Source organism: Podarcis tiliguerta (genome assembly GCF_965153285.1).
Source record: "Podarcis tiliguerta genome assembly, chromosome: 5".
NCBI lineage: Eukaryota > Metazoa > Chordata > Lepidosauria > Squamata > Lacertidae > Podarcis > Podarcis tiliguerta.
In genome coordinates this window covers 4,608,370-4,626,875 of record NC_139538.1, presented here as the reverse complement: position 1 = coordinate 4,626,875, position 18,506 = coordinate 4,608,370, and the positions used below count along the sequence as shown (strand labels likewise).

Sequence of the window (18,506 nt, the reverse complement as noted above, 5' to 3'; positions counted from 1 at the left end):
GAGGTCTTTAAGCAGAGGCTTGACAACCATATGTCAGGAGTGCTCTGATGGTGTTTCCTGCTTGGCAGGGGGTTGGACTCTATGGCCCTTGTGGTCTCTTCCAACTCTATGATTCTATGCTTCCATTTCTGGGCCAACAATACTCTTGCAGGGAAGATTGTCTTTTGATCCTGGATGTGGAACCTAGGAAGCTTCCTTGGGTTGAGTCAGACCATTGGCCCATACAGCTCTGTTCTGTCCACACTGGCTGGCAGCAGCTCATCTGGGGTTTGGGCGGGACGTCTCCCAGCTCTTCCTGCAGATGCCGGGGATTGAACTGCGATCCTTTTGCATCAAAGCATGGGCTGCACTATGGAGCCACAACACTTCCTCAAAGGGCCCAGGACCAGCTTGTACTTTCTCTGAGTTGACATAGGACCCAGTCCAGATAAGTGCTGCTACCAAACGGAAATCTCTTGGTGTTTTCTAAAAACAGCAAAGGGTCTTGTGGCGCTTCACGGACTGACGGACTGAAGCGCCATGGACTGCAGTCCGCTTCATCAGGTGCATGATGAAGCATTCTCTGCAGTTGGCTGGCTAATACATCACAAACGTGTAGAAAGAGAAAAGAACCGGCAGCAGTGGCCTCCCTTTCGATGGTCTTTCCGGGAAAGATCGGAAGCTGCAGTCGCAGAGTGAACAAGATCAGAATACTGACCTCTTCACAACAGCAGTAATTGGTGATAATGCTATCTTTCTAGTCATGCTTTTGATCATTTAAAAGCTGCAACGTGAAGGGAATGCCTCCTTCAATAAAGCCTGAACTGAATAAATCTGATTTGCCGATAATCATTAGCGCGGAGTAACAGGAAAGAGAATATTATTGTCAATTGCTGCTGTTGTGAAAGTGTCACTCTCTTCTTATCTTGCATACATTTGGGTTATGCATAGACCTACAGCAGCTATTAATATGCCATGGCCTTTGGCCTCGCAGCTTGTCACACACACACTTTTAAGTGTGTGTGTGAGTGTGCACGCACCAGCTGAGGACAGCGTTTCATGCATCTGGTGAAGTTTCTAGCCCACAGACGCTTATGTGACACCATATCTGTTAATATTAAGAAGTGCCACAACTCTGTTGCAGCAAGATCAACACAGAGTCTTTCTGGAATCGGTTTTCTAGCATCTTCTGGGCCAGGATCAGCCACAACCTGGCAGGTCATAGAAGCTGCATTCACCTTTAATAATGATGATAATTTTATTAGTTATACCCTGCCCATCTGGCTGGGTTTCCCCAACCACTCTGGGAGGCTTGATAAAAAATACTTTATCCACAAATCCCCTTGCTAGGAAAGGAAGGGAAATGCTCTTGAATGGAAAGCAATAAAGATCTCCTCATTTGAAATTGTTCTTTCCCATCCCCCGTGGATTTGACATACCTCGGTTTAAGAACAGTCCTGCTTACGAATGATTCAGTTTGCGAACTCCGCAAAACCAGAAGTAGTGTCCCGGTTTGCGAACTTTACCTCGGTCTAAGAACAGAATCTGAACGGTGGAAGGGCACGGGCAGCTGGAGGCCTCAATAGGGAAAGCACGCCTTGGTTTAAGAACGCACTTCTGGAACGGATGAAGTTTGTAAACCGAGGTACCACTGTATAACCATACCCAAGAACACATGTACCTCGAGGCTAGAAGGTGCCAGCTTCGCTATACAGTCTGCTATCTGAAAAGTGGGTGTATTGAGTGGGAAAATCTATGCGACACCTGACTGGAGAATAGAGAGTTGAGATTTTGCCTATCCTCTTTCAAGGCTTAGTTGGATACTTGCTGTTCTGGTAGAGCATTTCTGTCTGCGGCAAACTGCACAACACCATGTGTTTGATCGCATTATAAAATGTTCCTGCATGTACACATACATATCACTGCTATCACTTTCTAATAGTTCTGTTGGAGCATAATGTCTAAACACCCCACTCCTCTTTCTGGTCAGGCTGTAGCCTTTGAACCTTTCTGGAGGGAAGCGGGCATATGAGCCAGCTAGGATAGCTGCAACTTTCTGGAGTAGCTTTCTTGTCTTCAGCTGGCTTCCTGGAGAAACTCCTCAGCGTCCTTGTTCTGCCAGAGTCTCTGATTTTGTTCTCCGGTGCCAGGAATGTCGAAGTTTTGAAACGGATTGGAAGGAGCCTTGGAAAATCTCTGTGGCAATGCAGGGAGGGAAGGCTGAGAAGCCCAAGCAGCTCAGGGTTGGGCTGCCTGCCTTTGCCTTAAGAAGCTAAAGAAGCGGCAGCTAAAAAAGCCAGTGCAATTCTGGGCTGCATCAATAGGAGTATAGCATCTAGATCAAGGGAAGTAATAGTGCCACTGTATTCTGCTCTGGTCAGACCTCACCTGGAGTACTGTGTCCAGTTCTGGGCACCACAGTTCAAGAAGGACACTGACAAACTGGAACGTGTCCAGAGGAGGTCAACCAAAATGGTCAAAGGCCTGGAAACGATGCCTTATGAGGAACGGCTAAGGGAGCTGGGCATGTTTAGCCTGCAGAAGAGGAGGTTAAGGGGTGATATGATAGCCATGTTCAAATATATAAAAGGATGTCACATAGAGGAGGGAGAAAGGTTGTTTTCTGCTGCTCCAGAGAAGCGGACACGGAGCAATGGATCCAAACTACAAGAAAGAAGATTCCACCTAAACATTAGGAAGAACTTCCTGACAGTAAGAGCTGTTTGACAGTGGAATTTGCTGCCAAGGAGTGTGGTGGAGTCTCCTTCTTTGGAGGTCTTTAAGCAGAGGCTTGACAACCATATGTCAGGAGTGCTCTGATGGTGTTTCCTGCTTGGCAGGGGGTTGGACTCGATGGCCCTTGTGGTCTCTTCCAACTCTATGATTCTATGATTCTAAGAGGACCAGGGTGAGGGTACAAAGCTGGGCATGATGTTGAGTGCATGATGCAGGAAATGAGCAGGGGGTGTTCCTGGAAACTGCAAGGAAGAGAGTAATGGTGGATTGAATGCATAGCTGAGGTTGGAAACCAGGCTCCTTGACGCTGGAGGCTGCCACTAAGGAAATGGACTATATTACGCTCAAAATTCTGAGGCTGGTGTCTTAAGGCTTTGAAACAACTTTTCCCTACTTTTACGTCATCTTTCCACTTCACTTATGCAAGGCTGGAAAAATCCCAGTCATCTAGGCTTCTTGCACAAACCTCTTTGATTCTCTCCCTCCCTCCCAGCTCTGCTACTTTGCATGTTGTGTTTTCCCCATATTCATCTAAGATGAGTTGTGCCAGGATTAACAGGGGCTGGCTGGGAAACTGTGGCTTCTATTTTGGCTGAGCGTTAAGGGTATGCAGCTTGGCCAGAATACAGAGAACCGTGAATCTCCTTCTCTGAACCCTTTGAGAGGGTTTTAAGCTGCCTTCCTTTCTGACATGGAAGTCCTTTCGACGTGGGACTTGGACCCCAGAGGGCATGAAATTTGGCCAGTGGCTTTGGACCAGTCACTGAGCGTGGAGCGCTCTCTTGAGCTCCTAGGAAGGAGGGCAGGTGTTGGTGAAGAAGTGCAATGGGGAATTGCTTTGAAAGACGGGCGATGATGGATCTAAAATCCCTTGACTTAATTGGCTGCACATTGCTTGTGTTGTGAGTTCTCTGCTGAAATGAAATCGTGGCATTCAGTAAAGAGCATGAACACCAACAGCTATTTTGTGCTTAGCATCCCTTTCCTCCCGCAATCACGATCATGACCAAGTCCAAAGAGTAGCACTGAGAGAGTGCCTTATGTCTCCCTGTTTGTTACACTGTGGGGTCCTACAAGAAACCACTCTATCCACAATGCTATTTAATATCTACAGGAAGCCGTTGGGAGTGGTCATTAGGAATTTTGGGACATGCTGCCATCAGTATGCTGATGACACACAGCTCTTCTTCTCCATAACATCTGCATCAGGAGATGCCTTGCCAGGCAGAATGAGGGAAAGTAAGCTGAGCTTGAATCCTGGCAAGACGGAGGCCCTGTGTGTGAGTTATTACCAGATCTGAGAAATCGGGTCAGTTATCTGCCGTGGACAGGGTTGCACTATCCCTGGAGGAGCAGGAATGCAGTGGGGGGGGGGCGCAATTCTGGATCCATTCTGCAGCTCCTTCCCTTTAAATGAGCTTCAGCAACAGTAGCTTGATGGAACCTTTTTGGGACTCTTGGGCTTCCATAGACTCTGGAGACATCCTGAGTGCTGAGGTCTCATTCTGCCTGGGCATGTTTCCCCTTTGGGAGAACCATTCTGTCAATAATACGTTCCTTTTCTTGGGTCTATCACTCAAGCTCTAGGGGTGTCTTTATGCAGAATTGGTGATGGGCAGATATCTCAGGCTGAAGTGTCTGATGGGAGCAGCACTCTTAGCTGAGCCCTCATTTCGCCCTGGAGTGGGAAATGGAAGAAAATAAGCAATTAAAGGACAATGGATGCATCTGGAGCAGTTCCAATTCCCTCCTGAAATCCATCTGTTGCAGCATTCGCTGTTGCTCTCTGCTTGGCCTCCCGTTACAGTCTAATAATGTTAGTGGTTTAATAGTGATGGCTGCAGAAATTGCTGTGCAGGGTAGGGGACTTGGTACAAATGCACTGCAGGCTGGAAGCCCATATTTTCCCTCCTCTTCCATCCAACTCCCTGGGCTGTCTGGGGGAAAAATATGTGGCACTTCAGGCTTAAATGCAAAAAGGGAGTGGCTGTTAATCTTTTCAGGACTCAAGTGATCTCTGTTTTTTCCAGCTAGTCTGTTCGTCTGCCAGCACATTGGAGATGCAGTTGTGCTCTCGAGAGCCTGAGTAGACCAGTGTTTCCCAAACTTGGGACTCCAGCTGTTTTCGAACTACAACTCCCATCATCCCTAGCTGGCAGAACCAGTGGTCAGGGATGATGGGAATTGTAGTCTGAAAACAGCTGAAGCCCCAAGTTTGGTAAACACTGAAGTAGACACATGGATGATCCCATTGTTAAATGTTTGGGGGCCATGCCTGCTGAAATCTTGATCTTAAATTAACAGATTATGTAGGATTCTGCAATTCTCTCCTGTGCATTTTTTATACCCAAAGCATCCTAAGTAAGCTGTGTCCAAATAGCAGAAGGCTGAGTGAAGAGAGACTACTTAACCCCTCCTCCACTTGGTTTTCCATCTCAATGCCTCCTCCCTGACCTGTGTTTTTTACTTCCCAGGCAGGGAGGAGAGATGGAGGGCCCTTGATCTGAAAAAGCACCTTGGGGAGGACAGTTTGGAGCTGGGAAAGGGTTAAGCAGTCTATCCATACTTGTGGTCAGACAAGGCCTGTCCATGCTCCTTCCAGGCTTAAATTAACACAGTGGAAAGAATTGCAGAGTGCTGCCGAATGTGAGTTTGAGTCTTAGAAGAGCAGGAAAAGTTTCAAGTTGTTGGGGATGGGCTTTGAGTGATTGGCTTAGCTCCTTGTTCCTAACCATTGGGGGGGGAGGAGTCAGAATACATTATGCAAAGCAGTGCCAAATTGCAGTAAATAAATAAGCAAACTTGCTCAGTTTGGATTGCAGAATTAAGCACTTCTTACCCCAGAATTTGGCCTGTCTGGATGCAGAGCTGAATGTGGGTTGCAACAAAACCTCAGCTGTCCTGCATTAAATGGAGACGTGGGAACGGAGGCTTCGTATCCCAGGGAAAAAAGGTTCTTTAGAGAAATGCAAACTGAGTGAGTCACAAAGCAAGAAAAAGTTTGTACTTCTGAATCGATTTACTACATGTACAGAATAAAATATCTGAACATTTGAAAGGTACCTTACCCTAGCCTCCCTGCTGCCTGCTTCTGGTTAGCAGCGTCTTCCCAGCTACTCAGGCAGAGGTGTTTCCTGCTGCTGGCTCCAGGGATCTCTAGAGATGCCTGGGATCGAATGTGGGACCTCTTACAAAACTTGCCAAGGGGGACACAGCTCAGGGACACATGCTGTGTCCCTGAGCTGTGTCCCCCTTGGCAAGTTTTCTGGTGTATCTTCCAGATCCCCTTCGGCCAAAGAGAACATGGGCTTTGAACCCATGGCTGCAAACATCACCAGCTGGGTAAGCCTCAACCACTGCACCACGGTTCCTTGGACATTTTCTTTTTGATGGTGAGGATGTTGCCAAAACTTAGGCCATCAATGATCTCGTGTGGTGGCTGCATTGGTGTTCTCTGCTTGCTGTTCTCTTTAATTGCATTTCACAGGCCCAGTTCTGTGTTTCAGCCGGTCAGGTCACCTATTAATACATTCAGCATCCTGGTCAGAGTTCTTCCATCTTCTGAAGCACGATGAGTATCCTCGAGGGGTGAGACCTGACCTCTCCCACGACAAGTTCACTGGGTCCTCTGCTTGATGATTTTTAGGAAACAATCAAAGAATCTGTTTATTTCTTTAGCTTTCAGTGGGAATCCATCGCTGCTGCCGAATGGTTTTGACTGTTTTCTTTGTTTAAACTTAGCTGTGTTTCGTATTGATTTTATGCCTTTCTTTCTGTTGGCTACCTTGGGAGTCCCTGTGGTTGAAAGGTGGGGGGAGATTTTACAATAATAAGTGTGTGCACAAACCAAGTTAAATGTCAGCCCTGGAAGGGCACTGCAGTGAGACATGGCTGATTTGGGAGGCAGGAGAATTCCCCTGCCTTATGCTGCTCATCGCAGTCTGTTCTTGAGGAATTGGAGGTTACTTGACCTTTGTCTGTAGCCAGACACCTTTTCTGGGTTGAATGTTGCATTTGCTTTGAGAGCCAGTGGTTAAGAGCGGTAGTCTCGTAATCTGGGGAACCGGGTTCGCGTCTCCGCTCCTCCACATGCAGCTGCTGGGTGTCCTTGGGCCAGTCACACTTCTCTGAAGTCTCTCAGCCCCACTCACCTCACAGAGTGTTTGTTGTGGGGGAGGAAGGGAAAGGAGAATGTGAGCCGCTTTGAGACTCCTTAAAGGGAGTGAAAGGCGGGATATCAAATCCAAACTTCTTCTTCTTCTTCTTCTTCTTCTTCTTCTTCTTCTGCTTCTGCTTCTGCTTTGTGGTTTCTTCCTCCACTTGCCAGGTTTGTCTTCTTTCTCTACTCCCAGGTGCAAATTTTCTCCTCCTCCAAACTCCTCTGACAGTCTTCCTTCAAATATCCATACTAACGTGGCCTCAGTGACTTAATGATGCTTAATGCTCTCTGGATTCTGCCTACAGGTCCCGGCTGCTCTTCTTGAGATAAGAATCTATTTTTAAAGGCAGCCTTTCTCTCGCTCAGGTAGAAGACTGGCTAAACCAATTAAACACATTAGGAGATAACCGTACATGTGGCTCTGGTTCAAGATGTCTGATTTCTGCACCGCAGGACATGTTTCAGTTGCCGACCTTCTTCCTTGTTACTTAGGCAGCTAACTAGATCTGCTAGGCGTCACCTGCTCTGCTTGTCATTCCTCCTCACCTGCTTCTGAATGATTTCCCCCTCTGCGTATTGTTCCTGGTCAGTCGTGTGTACACAAGGCCCAATTTGCTCACGCTCTTCTCGACTGCTGTTTTCTTTTCTTCCTTTTTCTAAAAAAGAATTGCAGCTACTGAAAGATGTTTCTGCTGCCAAAGAGAGAGCAGCCAAGCTCTGTGGTGTAAATCCTATTCACTAAACACTGGTGCTTCCCTAAACAGCAGCCTTCTGCTGAACCTTTGGGAGTAGGAACTGGGAGGTTGCAAGCTCAGTGATGGAGCCCCTGCCTCGTACGCGGAAGATGCCAGGACTCCTGACATCTTGAGCTAAAAAGATTGCAGCTTTCGGAGAGTGGCTGCAGTCAGAGTTGAATTGTATTGGTCCAGATCAGCAGTTCTCAACCTTTGGGCCCCAGATGTTGTTGGACTACAATTCCCATCATCCCTGAGCTCTGGCCTTGCTAGCTAGGCATGATGGGAGTTGTAGTCCAACAATATCTGGGGACCCACAGGTTGAGAACCGCTGGTCTAGATGAACTTAGTTGAACTTAGTATAAGGTGGCTTCATAGAAATACTTTAAAGAATAATTCAAAAAGCAGCTTGTAATTGGAGCAACAGGAATGTTGCTCGGTTTCCCTCAGCTGCTGTGGGAGAGCACTCTCCAAAAGTCAAAGCACCCACGATTTCTTGTGTGGAGAAGGACTGTTCTCAGAGTTAGAGCACATGGTTTGCATGCAGAAGGTCCCATGTTCACTTCTGGCATCCCCAGTTTGAAAATAAGGACCGGGCAGCCAGCGTGGGGCCGTTTCCTTCCCTGAACCCCATGCCAAAAAAGAAAATACTGGGTTAGATGGATATGGGAGCCTGACATAAGGAAGTTTCCTTTGTTCATGGGAGCTGAATGTTGCTGTTCATTTTCAGTTTTGGTCCATTTGATTCTTGGTGCCGCAGGAGGACTTTGACCCTAGAATAAAGGCGTGCTCGGTATCGTTCCGCAATGCTGCTGCTTTTTTCCTTAATTACCTTCCAAACAGAAATTGGATGAATCTCCGTGATGCAGAAACAGGGAAAATTCTCTGGCAAGGAACAGAAGACCTCTCCGTCCCTGGAGTAGAGCACGAAGGTACTGTTGAGCCTTGGTGTGTGGCTGGACTTCCCAGTGGTTTGTGTGTGAAGGATCCTGAAATACTGAGCAGGTTCAGCACTGTTTGATGGGGTGCTGTCTGGCGCTGGGCGATATCTGGTTTTCAAGATAACGATATATCACCAGCTAAATATCACAATATCTCACTATATCATGATATATATATGCGGCGGAGGGCCTTAAAATGTAAGGAAGTAGTAGATTTAATAAAAATATTAAATAAACTTCCATATACCATTCTTTTCCGTGTATAGGGCTAGGGTTTTTTATTAAAAAATTATGTTCAAAATTGTGGGTCGTCTTATATACACGGATGCAATTTAGATTGGCATGCCATCTAAATTTTTTACTCCCAAAAGGTGAGGTACGCTGTCATTCAGTGAGATATTTCCAGGATGATGCAGTTCTTGAGCAAGGGTGTATATCTAGGAAGACACACCAACTTTGGCTTTAAGTGTGAAGCAATCCTAACTCTTGCTTTGTGAGCTTAGCCAGCATTGGCTAAGGAAATTCTAGCCAGTTAAAAAGGGAGGAAAAGGGTAGACTCTCTACTGCTTGAGAAAGCCCACCCCTGCCGCTACTTCGAAAAGGGGAAAATTTGGCTCCTTCTGTTCTCCGGGGCCTTTTTGCCCCTTCCTACTGTACTAGCATTTTGTGCTTTGCTAAGGATATTTGTGGACATGTCTAGAAATGTGAGGCCAGATGGGGGCCAGTGCACTGGCAAGCCATTAATCTGGCTTTTTGCTTTGCTCTCCCCCCCCCCCCCCGATCCACTTTAGCAGATCCCTTGCCCTTTTTATGCAGTGCTTTTTGCGGGAAATCACTGTTCCTAACCTTAATAACTTAAAAGCGGATCTGATACCTCCTGAATCATGCCTCAGTTGAAAGGCTAAAAGAAGTCATTAACGCCTCCCCCCCTCCCCCCCGCCCCAGGGAATGGATTCAGCCACAAAGATAACTCAGTAATACCTTTTTTGCCCATGCTGGCTTCTTGTCTTTGGAATCACGGGACTGCTCTCCCTTTTGGAACTTGGTAGTCACATTCCTCTCCCTCTTTACGTTGTCAAAATCCCAGTTGATGCAGCGCTCATCAAGAACACATCATTGAAACCCTCCTGACCCTCTGTGGCCTGAGTCTGATTGGTGGCGTCTCTGAGTCACGAAGCTTTAAGCACTTTGTGTGCTGGTTTGCAAGGCTTGGGTCTGTTCTTTCAGCATGTGCTGAGTATGGAAAGCCTGGTTTGGTGGCCCAGACCCCTGTACCCTGAAAAAGATGCAGGTTCAGTGGTTAGATGCAGAGACCTATAAGCAGCTTACTTCATGGAAGCGCTTTTTGTGGAGGGAAGCCCTCGTGCCCTGAAGTGACCCTTGTTACAGTGGTTCCAATCATCTCTGTCCTCAGCGAACGCCTTCTGCATCCAATTCTCTGATATGATGCTGCCGCCTTTGCAGAACATTCGCAGGAAGGGTCTAGAGAGTGTGCAGTTTCCAGAGAGTCGCTGAACAGACCTTTGGGGGCTCCTGTTTCCCCACATGAACCAAGAAAGGGCCCCTGGAACAGGCATGAGCAGCCTTCAGGCTTGCAGGGTCCAATTTGGGTTTTACTAGACATGGATGGTGCTGTGGGTTAAACCACAGAGCCTAGGGTGAAGGTCGGTTGAAATCCCCATGATGGGCTGAGCTCCCGTTGCTCTGTCCCTGTTCCTGCCAACCTAGCAGTTCGAAAGCATGTCAAAGTGCAAGTAGATAAATAGGTACCACTCTGGAGGGAAGGTAAACGGTGTTTCCGTGCGCTGCTCTGGTTCGCCAGAAGTGAATTAGTCATGCTGGCCACATGACCCAGAAGCTGTACACCGGCTCCCTCGGCCAATAAAGCGAGATGAGCACTGCAACCCCAGAGTCGGTCATGACTGGACCTAATGGTCAGGGGTCCCTTTACCCTTTAGACCCCTGAAGTCCACTGACTGGAGCCCATGTGCAAATCAGCCGTGGAGAAAGGAAAAGGACCAGACGGAGACAAGGCTGGAACTATGGTACCCCTTAAGCAACTAGAAGTCAGAAATGAACATCACCTATTTCAGAAGTCCAATCTGCCTCCTGCCCTCTCCCTTTCCTGGAACACACTCAGCATCTCCCCTGTGGCCGCATGCTTCGGGAGAGCCATGACAGGTCAGCTGCCGGTCAGAGAAGTCTGTCAGCGGTGGCTGATCTCAATCATAAGTTTCCAAGGGGCATTGAGGTTGCTGCAAACACCCTTTGAAAACCATGGTCTTAGGAAAAAATTATGTGATGCAGCCGGGCCAAAAAATGTCTAGTAGCGCCTGCCCTCTTTAGAGCTGGGCTATATGTTAGTAAATTGTGTGAAACCAGTATATATGGCGTTCAGATCACAATACCAGTCATTTTGAGCTGGCAATACATCATGGTGGCCAGGGACCTTCCTGCCCCCCCAGCTGAGCAGTTTAAGGAAGCCTCGTGTACCCGGAGAGGTATTGGGGCTTGCTCAGTAGGGCTGGGGGCTGTATCTCGCCTGCTTCTTCCTCCCCTAAGCAGCCAAGGTACATTCCGGACATTGTAACATATCAGCACATTGTGGTATTTAGCTGCTGATATATCACAGTTTTGAAAACCAGATAACCCCCAGCCGTAGCCCTGATTGTCTCGTGTGTGTAGTGTAAGCCCAGCCTGCTTGACCAACATACTGCATTTAGTCATTTATGACACACCAGTCATTTGTGGCATTTAGTCATTTATGGTTCCTTTCTTGGTCACTTTCCTGATGCAGGAGATCAGATGAGTGGTCTGTCTGAAAGTGCTTGATGTTACAGCTGGGGTGGGTAGGAGCGAAAGAGGCCCAGGGCTCCTGTACCTTTAATTGCTAAAAAACAAACAAACCCCCAACTCTCCTTTCCTACACAACTATTAGAGGTGTGAGAGCCCAGGCCTTTTCTGCATCAGACTGCCCTAGTTATAACCTGTTGCACGTGTTTGCTTCACAAAAGTCGGACGTGTGTTTTTCTCCTCTTTTTGGACGTCACTGCCTTTGGCAAGAGCAGGGTTTGTCCTACTACTCGGAATGATAATCTAATTTCCCCCTTTCTCTCTGCTAGCTCGAGTTCCTAAGAAAATTCTGAAATGCAAGGCTGTATCTCGGGAGCTAAACTTTTCCTCGACTGAGCAGATGGAGAAATTCCGACTGGAACAGAAAGTGTATTTCAAAGGACAGTGTCTAGAAGGTAATGTTCTGTTCTGTGAGTAGCTGTAGGTGATGTCTAACAATATGGAAGGAAAAGCAGATCTTAGATTGGGAGAAATGGTTCTCTGCAACAGATAAAGCTTATGACCTGTAGGGTAGAAGTCCAGATTTGCTTCCCAGTCTGTTGCTTAGGTGGGTGATATCGGGGGTGAGGGGAGAGAGAGAGGTGGAATTGGAGCATTTGAATAACGGTCCCCTTCTTCCCTTTACAGAATGGTTCTTTGAGTTTGGCTTTGTGATTCCCAACTCAACAAACACTTGGCAGTCCTTGATAGAGGCCGCTCCTGAGTCACAGATGATGACCGCTAATGTTCTAACGTGAGTTGTCACATATATCTAGTGCCATTTTTCTTGAAAAAGAGGTGCCGGAACTCACCATGAACACCTCCCTCCCTCCCTTAGAATGGCAGTGGCGCTCACCTGAGAGGTGCTGACTTGAGTTCCGGCTGGAAAAAAGCCCTGCATATAACACACACTGCAGAAAGAGAGATCCAAGGGCTGCCTGGAGTGTGGAGCGGGCTAGACTGACAAAGCATGTCAATTTCAGTGGTGCCAGTGTAAAGCTATTCTGCGGCTGAAGGGGTCAGAATTATGCTCCAGACCATTGAGCTCAGTGCCCTGTGCGGCAGATGAATTGGCTTCTGCAGAGCCTAGGGAGGGATCTGGGCACCCTGAACCACCCACTAGAAATTGAAATTGAATTGAAATACTTTATTGTCCCTTGTACAACTTGTATACAGTGAGATTACACGAGCACGCCCCACTCAGCTCTCTTCGTCTTAATTCCCCTCGTTTACTGACGCACACCCACCAAATCCGAAAGTCAGTTGCCCTGTTGTTCTCTCTTCATTCAGCAGCCCACGGATAGAAGCTGTTCTTTACCCTGTTGGTGCAACTAATCATGCTTCTGTATCTTCTGCCCAAGGGCAGGAGATCAAGAAAGTGCCGGCCAGGGTGTGAATCATCCCTGAGAATTTTCCTTACTCTCCTGAGGCAACGTTCTTCTGCTATTTCATCCAGCGGATTCACGGGACAGCCCATAATATCTTGTGCTGTATTCACCTGGCTTGAGAGCAGTACATGTGAAAAGGATCTAGGAGTCTTGGTTGACCACAAACTTGACATGAGCCAACAGTGTGACGCGGCAGCTAAAAAAGCCAATGCAATTCTGGGCTGCATCAATAGGAGTAAAGCATCTAGATCAAGGGAAGTAATAGTGCCACTGTATTCTGCTCTGGTCAGACCTCACCTGGAGTACTGTGTCCATTTCTGGGCACCACAGTTCAAGAAGGACACTGACAAACTGGAACGTGTCCAGAGGAGGGCAACCAAAATGGTCTGGAAAAGGCCTGGAAACGATGCCTTATGGGGAACGGCTAAGGGAGCTGGGCATGTTTAGCCTGGAGAAGAGGAGGTTAAGGGGTGATATGATAGCCATGTTCAAATAATATAAAAGGATGTCACATAGAGGAGGGAGAAAGGTTGTTTTCTGCTGCTCCAGAGAAGCGGACACGGAGCAATGGCTCCAAACTACAAGAAAGAAGATTCCACCTAAACATGAGGAAGAACTTCCTGACAGTAAGAGCTGTTCGACAGTGGAATTTGCTGCCAAGGAGTGTGGTGGAGTCTCCTTCTTTGGAGGTCTTTAAGCAGAGGCTTGACAACCATATGTCAGGAGTGCTCTGATGGTGTTTCCTGCTTGGCAGGGGGTTGGACTCAATGGCCCTTGTGGTCTCTTCCAACTCTATGATTCTATGATTCTATATCTTTGACACTTCCTATGTTCTGCAGTGGGATGTGTGCACCTGCTTTAGAAGCCTTCAGAAGGCTTCCACCCACCCCAGTTAGCTCTCCTGGGAGCTCCCTCGCCTGAAGGCACCTCAGAAGCAGGTTTTGCTTAGCCCCAGTGCATCTCTGCCTCCCAGCATGTAGGTTTGTTTTACACCAAGTCTCCAAAAATATTTCAAAGCATTTATCACCACGTACCATTTTTTCTTTTCAGCATACAAAATCTCTTCTTGACTCCCCACCCCTCCTTTCCTGATGTTTGTTTTCTGCTCCTAGCTGTTTTATAGCACATAGACGGGATGCAGGTGGCGCTGTGGTTTAAGCCACTGAGCCTCTTGGGCTTGCCCATCAGAAGTTCGGCGGTTTGAATCCCCGCAATGGGGTGAGCTCCTGTGGCTCTGTCCCAGCTTCTGCCAACCTAGCAGTTTGAAAGCACGCCAGTGCAAGTAGATAAATAGGTACCGCGGGAAGGTAAACGGTGTTTCTGTGCGCTCTGGCTTCCATCACAGTATCAGAAGCGGTTTAGTCCTGCTGGCCACATGACCCAGAAAGCTGTCTGTGAACAAACACCGGCTCCCTCGGCCGGAAAAGTGAGATGAGCGCCGCAACCCCATAGTCGCCTTTGACTGGACTTAACCGTCCAGGGCTCCTTTACCTTTACCTATAGCACGTATATTTTTATTGTCTAAACCCCGCCACCGTTAGATCTTTCAATAGTCCACTGCTTATATTTCAAATCCTGCCCGCAACTTCATATAGGAGTGACAATTTGGTAGATAATCCATCAGTAGTCTCCATTCTTCCTTAAACACTTTGTCCTTATGTCCTCTTAATTTGGCAGTTCATTTCACCATTTCAGCATAGTCCATCAGTTTCATAAGCCATTCCTCTAGCTTGCAGTTTTAAGAGCAGCCCTTTGATTCTCCGCTTCTTGTTCTCCCCTTTCTCTCTTTGCAGTGGGAACGTTATCATAGAAACCAAGTTTTACGACGACGACCTCCTCGTCAGCACGTCAAGAGTAAGACTGTTCTACGTTTGAAAGAAGGCCCCGGCAGGGCGGGGCACGGGCCTGGTTTAGTTCTTCCCCCCTCTCACCTGGTTCCTGGTGCCGAATCCCCAGCCCACATCCAAAAAAGTGCCCCGTGGAAGAATCTCTCTCTCTCTGTCTCTCTCTTCCCGTAGGCGCTGAGCCCGGGGACCAGCTCGGCGCGAGTTGCAGCCTTGGCCCATTCTCTCTGCTCTTCTGGCTGGATGAGGCCGAGCCGCAACACGGCGTGTCATCATCTGCTCAGAATGGGGTGGGGGGTAGAAGAGGGATTGAGGACTCTGTTTTATTAGAGACCCAAATGGGCATGAAGGATCAAGACTGTAAATTATGTTTAGGTTTTTAAAAAAATCCTTTGTATGTCTCTGTATCTTAGTACCCAAGCTTCCCCTCCTGGCAGGCTGGAAAAAACGCTTCAGTTCTCCATTGTTCTGTTTGTCAGTTCGGTTTTAAGTTAACTCTCTCGCTCCTTCTCCCTTCCTATCTCTCTGTCTCTGTCTTTTTCTCTCTCTCAATTCATTCCATCTCTTTATTTCTACATAGGGGGCCCAAACATCATCACGTCCCTCCCGCACCCCTTTGCTCCTTAAACTTGTAAAATAGACTGATATTATTACATAATGTAATTAAAATAAAACATTTCTGAATTAAAAAGCAAACATTCCTAGCACTCGGAGGTCCAGGCGAGATTTTAATCCTCTCTGGCTCATCCCCTCCTTGACCAGCTGAGTCCAAACACAAGGACATAAAAAACTATTTGCAGGCTGGAGACTGGCATGCTGCAGGGTGTGAAGGGAGGGAGGGTTGCGGGGAGACTTGCAAAGGAAGGATAACTGCTCCTTCATATACCAGAGAGGTTGAAGATGGGCGGCAGAACCTTGCATCCAGAAGCCCCCAGGTTCAGTTCTTGGCTGCATCTCCAAGTAAGTATGGGAAAAGACTCCCTGGGCTGCTGTTGCTAGTCAGTGCAGAGGATATAGAACTAGTACGATACGATAATCTTTATTATCAATGTCCCATACAGAACAACGAAATTGAAAAAATCTACATCAGACATTCAAACACCAACAAGCCTGCTATCCCAGCCTGGTTAGCCTAAAAACTCTGATACCCCATAATTAAATACAATATACTCCCACAGAGACTTCCTTACGCTGTGTTTAAAACCAAAATCGCATTTGGATAGAAACTGTTTCTCAGGCGGCTGGTCCTAGTCTTTATAACCCTGGACCTTCTTCCAGAAGGCAGAAGCAGAAAGAGATAATTTCCGGGGTGCGCACTATCCTGCGCTATCTCTGCAGCTTTCTTATGGCACCTGGAAGCATAGATTTGATCCAAGGTGGGAAGAGTGCACCCAATTATTCTTTCCGCAGTCTTTGCAACCCTGGACGGCATTGTTTTCCCCCAGATAGACCAGGGTAGCTTCCTGTGTCCGTGGAAGGCTGGCCATCGCTTGACCTCAGTGCCTTGGAGAACTTTCCACCTGAGAAGGTGGATGCATATTGGGACACGTTGCCTAGAGCATAGAAAGAAACAGGACAGGTAGAGCAAACATATTAGGTCTGTCTTGGGCAGCCTGGGCCTTCCAGAGACTTAGGGGCCACAACTCCCAGCAGGAGTTGAGGCCTGCCGAGTGCTGTGGAGTGACAATCTGGCCCAGCCCTTGAACTCAGGCTTCTCAGCTTGAAGTTTTCTGCTTTTACTTTTCAGTCCCAGCTCCAGGTAAGATGTAAGGTGGACCATTGCTCCTTTCTGAAGGACAAGCCATGCTCAGGGCAGGAAGCCGGGAGCCCTAATGGCCACAGCTTCTTCTTCCTTTCCCTTTGGGAAATGCCACTGCCTTGCCCACAGACTTCACCTCCTTCCGTGTTCTGTAGGCCCCAGGCAGCTTTCTAAGGAGGGCGAGAAGGGTGGTACGCTGGTATCAGTTGCGCCGGTAACTAAGCACAAGCACATTTCTTTATCTGAAAACTTTCAACGACCCATTGGTAGAGCCGTTTGTCTCTTGCATCTCTGTACGTAAACTTGGCACATCGCCTTGTGCGGATACCTGACTGACCTCCTGTGAGGGCAAGCAGTCCTCTTTCTCTGAATCTGAAAAAGCTGATCTCACATGCTGCAGGGAGAATGTGGAATTCTTCGGCGCTGGGGAAGGCTGGCTAGAAAGGGGGCGGATCAGAGCTTTGCCTTTTGCAGACACACTTGGACAGGCTGTGGAATGAGGGGCTGGTTGTGTGTGTGTGTGTGAACTCCCCTGGGCCATTAATTAATATTTTTGTGGCACCCCAGCAGTTCAGCTACTGGCACACGCTTTAACCACCTGTTAGGCTGCTTTTTTCTCCCCCCTTTAGCATTAGACACTTTAAAAAAAAAAACCCAGTTGAAACAATAAAATTGAAGTAGTAAGACAAACATAGCTCCTCCAGCCTTTTTTCTCTCCCCCCACATCTCAGGTGGTGGAACAAAAAACAGGCTCAGCTGTGCTGGGGAAAGGCATCCTACTCTAGAGGTGCTCCAAATAGCGTAAGCGCTCCAGTGGGTGGAGAGGGGGCAGGCGCAGCTGCGGTCAGAGCGCCTAGAGGGAAACATGCAGGAAAACGTTATTTTTTTTAGACCTGCAAGAACAGAATAGTCTCCTGTCACAGTGGCCGAGAGGGGTACCCCAATGGGAAACCCCAAAAGTGCAACAGCCCTGTCCCCAGATAGCATCGAGCCACTTGGGGCAGAGCACTGAGACCATAACACCCCCCCCCCCATTGCACAGAGCGTATCTCCAAGGGCCCCCGTTGCAGAAATGAAGGCAGGGGGTCTTGCATAGCAGCGGTTGTGTCTCTGTGGTGCATTGTGTGCCCTCCGCCTTCTGAAGCCTGATTATCCCGCCACAGCGAGGCGGGCTGCGGGCTCCTCTGTGGCTTTCTGGAAGTGGCTACGTAACTCTCCCCTGCTCTCGTCGGTTCCTATAGAAACTGCTTCCCCGGGCGACTTGCCTCCTTAGAGGGCTGCCTTAGTTCCACGCTGTTGCCATGGCGCTGCCTTTGCAACAGTCCCGTCAGAGATTCAGGCGGGAGCAGCTGTTTGTGGGGCTGGGTCACTGGGTGAGTTCCAGAAATAACATCTGTGTGCATGTACAGAGGGGGCAGCTAGGGCTCCATTAAGTCCTCTGAGTGACCTTCCCTGGGGCATCTAAGTGGCCACCGTTGGAAAGGCAGAGCTGGACCACGTGGTCTGATCCAGCAAAAGCAAGGAAGATGGACAGAAAAGCGACCGGGACATCTGCAACCGGCTTTACGTTCTTCCATCGAGAAATGGAATTTGGACGCCACCAGCTGCCACACCAAGCCCCACGTGGTCTATGCTCCGAACTTTAGAGCAATCTTAGTTAATCTGGAATGTCTTCTGTGCATTCACACATGCATCCTGACTTGCTAGGAGCAGGGCCCACAAGAGTCATGAAGGCTGTTAAACTGCCTCTGGCTGTCCAGCACTCGCCTTCCTGAACATCCTTGCCTCGCGTTGTCCCCTCGGCTCAAGCCACTGCCGACAGAACTCTCCCAACCCAGCTGGCTGCCATTGGCTTAGCTGCTGTGATGTCACAGAAATGCTGTTCTGCCTTGGGTCAGGCAGCTTAGGAGGACTTCAGACAGAATTCCAAGTTGCCTCAACAAGTTGCACCATATGTTTTGGGTCAGATCAATCAAGTGGGGGGGGGGAGGGTTTGGAGCTGTAGTGGGTATCTTCAATAACCACACTATTGTGATGTTTAAGGCAACTTTACTTGGTTATAGCAGTGGGGAAACTCACAAAAGTGGGGTTTTCAGGACTAAAAATTGCACAGGCTGATAATAGAGGCAGTCCT

At 48.2% G+C, this 18,506-nt stretch overlaps 1 protein-coding gene across 1 annotated transcript in view; it reads left to right on the top strand.

Annotated features, from left to right (window-relative positions):
- The window catches only part of PDE6D (phosphodiesterase 6D), a 28,514-nt gene extending 13,194 nt beyond the window's left edge, over nucleotides 1-15,320 (top strand). Inside the window, exons 2-5 of the mRNA XM_083442474.1 lie at nucleotides 8,452-8,540; nucleotides 11,672-11,797; nucleotides 12,030-12,135; nucleotides 14,563-15,320. Of these exons, the coding sequence (XP_083298600.1) occupies nucleotides 8,452-8,540; nucleotides 11,672-11,797; nucleotides 12,030-12,135; nucleotides 14,563-14,644 (403 nt within the window). The 3' untranslated portion in view covers nucleotides 14,645-15,320. The remainder of the gene's footprint in view (nucleotides 1-8,451; nucleotides 8,541-11,671; nucleotides 11,798-12,029; nucleotides 12,136-14,562) is intronic.
- The last annotated feature ends 3,186 nt before the right edge of the window (nucleotides 15,321-18,506 follow it).